The 6,000-nt window shown below is 44.1% G+C and overlaps 1 protein-coding gene across 1 annotated transcript; it reads right to left on the reverse strand.

Moving 5' to 3' along the window:
- Positions 1-1,437: 1,437 nt before the first annotated feature.
- Positions 1,438-5,629, reverse strand: LOC139348684 (beta-1,3-galactosyltransferase 5-like). Its single transcript, XM_070988965.1, has 3 exons — positions 5,586-5,629; positions 2,497-2,776; positions 1,438-2,337 (listed from the first exon to the last, which is right to left on the reverse strand). The coding sequence occupies exons 1-3, from the start codon at positions 5,627-5,629 to the stop codon at positions 1,438-1,440; spliced, it is 1,224 nt and encodes a 407-aa protein (XP_070845066.1).
- Positions 5,630-6,000: the final 371 nt, after the last annotated feature.

Genomic DNA, 6,000 nt, shown 5'->3' on the forward strand with positions numbered 1-6,000 from the left:
ACTGAATTCTCCCAAGAGGGATTAATAAAATACTTCCTCTTCTTTTTCTCCACGAACAACAAGTACTGCATCTATCTCTGTAAAGATCCCGAACCTTCCCTTGAACACTTATCGGACGCCGAGTTGCACATTGATCAAACTGCTGATTTTTAATTATTATTTAATGAATTAAATCCATCTACTGAATTCTAAAGTTCAGCTTAGGCTCATATGGGTCGGCTGATTTAGTAAATCATGTATCTTGAGTGCGTTTGCATACAGATAAGTGTCCACATGGAACAGGAGAAACCTTGTACATATCCCTGCACTGTCTACAGTCCATGTGCATCTTGATTCCTAACATCTCAGACACTCATTTCTCCACCTGTCAATGTTCAGAAAACTGGATTAGGTTCCACAAGCCTGATCCAAGCTATGGTCTTTACATGTGCAACGCATAATACTTCAGAAATCTGAACATAACCAGGACCCAAGGATATCATCTCCTTTTCATGGGTTCCTAAATATTAAGACTCAGGAAATAAATCTGAATCAGTCCTTCAAAGGAGAATTCAGGCCATCTTCTCCACCTCATGACTCATTACTGGTGATATTTATTCTACTTATCATTGGATCTTGTATGAAAAGATTGGGTGGCCATCTCTAACACTGAGACTTGACAAACATTGGTTTCTATTTACAAAGTGGTAACTTGCCATCGTACACCACTTCCTTATTAAACTGCTCCCATGGTCATTGTTTGGCCTGTTCAAGTCATTGGCTTATGCTTAAGTCCTGAGTGTGAACGCTAAACACTGATCTGCTTTTAGTTTTTGTGCCGCACACACTTTGTCGTTAATAATCGATTGAATGATTTCAAGGATTCCTGGATCCCACATTGCACAACTTGACTGTTCTGGTCCTGGAAAAAAAACTTCACTAAAATTCATCAAGTGCAGTAAAACGTGCATTTTCTATGAATATTTAGAGGCTTTTTGTTAAATAGTCTGTCTTCTTTAATTGTTTACATTTTGAAAACTTACAATCATCTGACACCTTTCTCCGTGCGTTTGTTGCATTACATTCAAACAGCCTTTCCTCTTTAAGTTGGCCCACTGCAGATTTCGTGCAGCACCCTGCAGTTAGTGTATGAGGGCATCCCAGTGTGTGAGGCATGCATGTCTGCCTTTGTAAACTTACAGTAGCAAAAAACATAAATTACCTGTTTGTCAAAACGTGGCTCTACAACACCATTAGCCAACCCAAAGGCACCTTTAATTCCACTCCTTCACATTTTCATGTCACTTCACATATCAGGACCAATAATCATTCCCTTCACATTTTTTTGCTGACAATCCTGAAGAGCTCACATTTTTAAAAAATGCCATCTTTTTTGACATTTATATAGTGCATTTATTGAGAAACCTCTGTAAACACTGCAAACTAGTAATCCCAATCCTAACAGGGTTGTCCAGGCTTTTTCAAGTCTGTCCAGTATTTCACCAGCTCTTCTGCAGACCCAAGAATGTAGGTGATGACCTTGGAGAATTCACAGCGATTGTATTTTGTGATATAGGCCTTGAACTGAGAGGGATTTGGCGGTGATGTGGGTGCAAGTCCCAGCTTTTCCATGCACATTCCAATGTAAGCATCCTCAATGTTAAAGGGTTTGATTGATTTTGAGACCTCCACAAATTTACCTGGAAGATCATTGGAGAAGATATATCCCATGCCCAGGGTGTAGGTCGGGTATGTGTTTCTTGGGTACATCTCCACAGGGACGTACCATTTGGAATTCTTTGAACGCAGCACTGGCCTGTTCCACATAAGCATCCCTGTCAGGTATTCCTTCTTGGGGATGCCTGGCTTCTGTAGCATGATCACTAAGTTGTCAATGTTCAGGAACATGTCCGAGTCAACCTTCATGCCGTAGGCTGCTGTAGGACAGCGTGTGGCCAGCCACTCCATGATCACCATGGTTTTGATGGTCAGATTGAGGTACGTGTCCATGAAGTCACTCTGAATCAGGTCGTGGTGCTGCAGATTCTCCTGTTTGACTTTCTCCTGCACCTGACCAGCATCAGCTCTTCCAGAGTAGCCCAGCATGAAGAGAGTGAAGACCACCTCACCCTGAACCTTTCTGTCTTTGCCCCATGTCTGACGGATGGCGTCCCGGGCTGCTACATCATGTGGTGCCACTGGAACCATCAGGACCAGGAAAGGTTTTGTGGTCTTACATACCTCTTCATTATCCATGATAAAGTGGTAGTTGCGTGCGTAGGCTTGGTGGTACTGAATGCCAGTAGGTGGGACAGTAGGTGGGACAGTAGGTGGGACAGTAGGTGGTACTGTGGGTCGCTCAGTGGGTTGCACAGTGGGTCGCTCAGTGGGTTGCTCAGTGGGTCGCTCAGTGGTTCGCACAGTGGGTCGCTCAGTGGTTCGCGCAGTGGGTCGCTCAGTGGTTCGCACAGTGGGTCGCTCAGTGGTTCGCACAGTGGGTCGCTCAGTGGGTCGCACAGTGGGTCGCTCAGTAGGGCTTTCTTTGATTTGAAGGATTTCATTTGTTTTAACTCTGTGTGTTGGATAGGCCCAAAAACGAAGTGTTAGATTATCCTGATTGGGCTGATTGAAAAACTTCTCGTAGTGCTCTTGGAGTGGAAAGCTCTCCCACCATGGCCGAGAGCTGCTGGACAAAATGCAACACAAGATGATGACCACGATACAAAGCAGGAGCAGGACCTTAAACGAGAAGTGAAACGAAGGCTTCTGCTGACGATGCGAGCCCTCGATGAGTTGTCTAAAAACAACATAAAAAGGGAAAGTTAAAAGTGGTGAAAACGTATCGAAGGATGTAAACAAACAGTCTAATGTTAGAATGGACTCCGTGAGGTAGAAGTAGGGTGCACTTTGTTTTTATTCTATATTTCTGTACATTTTGGCAAAATGGCACTTTAAGAGTATGCCGAATTAGCGATTAGCAGTTTGTGTTTGCACTGCACCCACAGATGCACAAACATCACTCTCACTGGATTACACTTTGAGTGAAGACAACTTAAAAGCTTGATGATTGGAGTCTGGCACTCCTGATCTCAGGTAAACATTACAAGCAAAAAGAAGAAACAACCGCTTATTTTCTCGTGATAACGGTTGATTAATTCGATGTCGCAAGGCAAAATAATTCATTTGTGATCTCAAGATAACAGCATTAAAAAGAACAATTGTAAGAATGCTGCTCTAGTAGTTATTTTAAGTAAAAAATGCCCCCCACCCCCCAAAAAACAAAAGAAAAAAGAAAAAATAGGTTATTGGGCTACAAGTACAATAATTTGCCATTTCTCTGGGTCCTGACATCACAGTAAATTTAATATTTTGGGTTTGGAAATGTTGGTAAGACTAAACAAGACACCGAAGAAGCCCCCCTGAACTCTGGGAGACTGTGATGAACATATTTTGCAGTTTTCTGGTGTTTTATTACCAAAATGATTGATTAAGAAAATATTTTAATGATTAATCAGTCTTGAAAATGGCTACTACTCACTGTCTTAAACAGAAACTTTCATGATTCCACACGGAGAAAGAATCAGAATGTAAGTAGAAGCAGTATTATCCTGTAATACTTCACAGCTGTAGTGTTTTGTATTTTTTATGAAGCACTTGAAGAAGGCAGACGCAGCATGACAACAGCAGGTACGGATTACAGCAGCCAGCAGGTCCTAACGCGGCCCACAAACAGACACCTAAACCTCGTGCTCGTCACCTGCTGCCAACACACACCTGCAGCAAACGTTACTAACTGAGAGAGCGGCCAGCGGCCCCAAAGCTTACTGATGTGAGGCAGTGATTCCCTGCACCTCGGCGGAGAGGAACCCCAAGAGTCGCCGTGATCCCAGCGGAGACGCGGACAGCACGGACAGAAGGACGCCGACCTCCGCCTTGAGTGCGCGTCTGAGGGGGACAGTTGGCAGGAGGAAGCGCCCGCGGGTGAGTGCCTTGACACGCGCAGTGGCAGCACCGGGCTCCGCGGGGCGCACGGCACGCTCTGCGCAAACTTCCTGAAGCGCCATGAGGGTGCCTGAACTTTAGTGTGTTTACAGAAGTTTCTGCAGGATTGTTTGGAGGAGTTCAGGGGTGGCACTGATTAATGGAAAGCGCTAATTGGCTTAAATAGACCGCCACGTGAGGCAGGGTGCGTTGGATATAAGTTACAGGGACTGGAGCACGACACCCGCGACCATAGCGGCGGGTGGTTGGGGTCGGAGAATGGCATTAGAGGGACATGTCATTAAACTGAAATTAAATTAATCTAATCTATTTATTGACTTTTTTTTTATTCACAGTACTCATTTATATAATACCGATGCCATACTTCGCTTCGTGCTCTGTAGTGAGAAGCTGGAGGCCACAGGGCACATACACAATGAACAGACTGGGGGTTGTGGGGGTCAGAAGGGGCCAAAATACATTTTCTTTCTTTCCAGGGCCCCTGACAAGGTAATCTAGCTATGCATATTTCATTTATTCTTTTTTTATGATCATGGAAAGATTCACCTGTTAAGGGCCTCTGGGCAAAAAGTTGTAGTTAATAACTACATTGTACTTTAGTGGTGCAAATCACGTCATAGATACCATTGATTGGCCTCTATGACCAATCAAATTGACCAACCAAACCAGTCAAACCAGTGCATGATGCTGTATATACATGTGTCACAGATACACATTTAAGAAATTATGCATACAGTTCAATCCCAGTCTAAAGGCTGTCCAAAATGTCTTTTTGTCATTTTAATAATAATAGCAATGACAAGAAGAGGAGGATATAGCGTCTCTCTAATCTATATTTTTTTCACTAAGGAGACTTATGCAGTGTGACTCTGGCTGCAGGAAAGGGAAAGTAACAAGCTGGGAGAATCAGGAAGCTGGAGAGAGTGTTTCATGAAAGGTGAAATCATCAAGAGAAAGTCACGTTAAGTCAAACAGCAGACGGGTTGTGTGCGCACTCGCCGGTGAAGCGGGACTTAAATACCTTGTCACAGGCGGAGAGAGACCGTGGGGGTATCAGTTAATGTTTGTGGCTACAGGGGAATCAAGAACGTTTGCTTGGGTGTGGCCTGAAGATCGGACATCATTTATTAGTTATGTTTTCTTCTGAATTCGTCTCCAAAGTGGAATGATCTGGTGTGCGCTTCTGTGCGTAAATACGCACGCGATGAAACGGCTCTTTAAAATGATTCCGTGTTTATTAACGATGGAAAAACTCTTTTTTTCTTTGATGTTAGTGCTGAATAATGACTTATGTGTCTCTTTTTATCTACATTTCAATTCTACGCTGACATTCTGATCTATGTTGTCTCAGACAGTCCGCTCAGCTCAAGTTGATTGTCTTATTATAAGTGGTAAGGGTGTGATACTCATAACACGGGACTTCTCCAATGTCTCATCTCCAATGTTCTTAAGCTCGTCTGAGATATTTTAAAAAAGACAGACAGTGATTTGTGCATCACGCTTATCTTAAGGCCAAAACATCAACTTTATTCACTCCACACGCTGATGGCCTGCATTCGACCGAAGGTCCATTGAAAGGGGGTCAAATGATTTTAAGTCCTTACCTTTTCAGTCCACTCCCACCTGAGCTGGTCTCTTTAATCCCCATGACTGTCGCGAGCCTTCCTGCCGGATTTCCTTAAGTATTTGCTATGTTGTGGACTTTTCTATCTTCTGAGTCATGAATTTGATTCTGCCATCTTATTAGGCATCCTAAAAACCCAAACTTTCACACACCATGACTTCACTACTGCCCGCTGGGATGAGCTACGAGCCAGTATGTACTCCCCGAATGACAGAGGGGGGCGGCGAGGGGGCGGAGGAGTTGGGGAGGGAGGGAGAATGTGCCATATAGTTTCTCACCCTTGATCAACTTTACAGACTCTGTGTGTGTGTGTGTGTGTGTGTGTGTGTGTGTGTGTGTGTGTGTGTGTGTGTGTGTGTGTGTGTGTGTGTGTGTGTGGTGGGGGGTGGGGGGGG

Source organism: Chaetodon trifascialis, chromosome 2 (assembly GCF_039877785.1).
Source record: "Chaetodon trifascialis isolate fChaTrf1 chromosome 2, fChaTrf1.hap1, whole genome shotgun sequence".
In the NCBI taxonomy this organism is placed as follows: domain Eukaryota; kingdom Metazoa; phylum Chordata; class Actinopteri; order Chaetodontiformes; family Chaetodontidae; genus Chaetodon; species Chaetodon trifascialis.

Bases quoted from the DNA above. Each gene is read 5' to 3' on its own strand.
- LOC139348684 (XM_070988965.1), bottom strand. From the start codon at position 5,629: ATGGGGATTAAAGAGACCAGCTCAGGTGGGAGTGGACTGAAAAG. The intron at 2,777-5,585 runs GTAAGGACTTAA...TGTTGTTTTTAG, and splicing joins GGTGGGAGTGGACTGAAAAG to ACAACTCATCGAGGGCTCGC. The intron at 2,338-2,496 runs GTGCGACCCACT...CAACCCACTGAG, and splicing joins GCCCTACTGAGCGACCCACT to CGACCCACAGTACCACCTAC.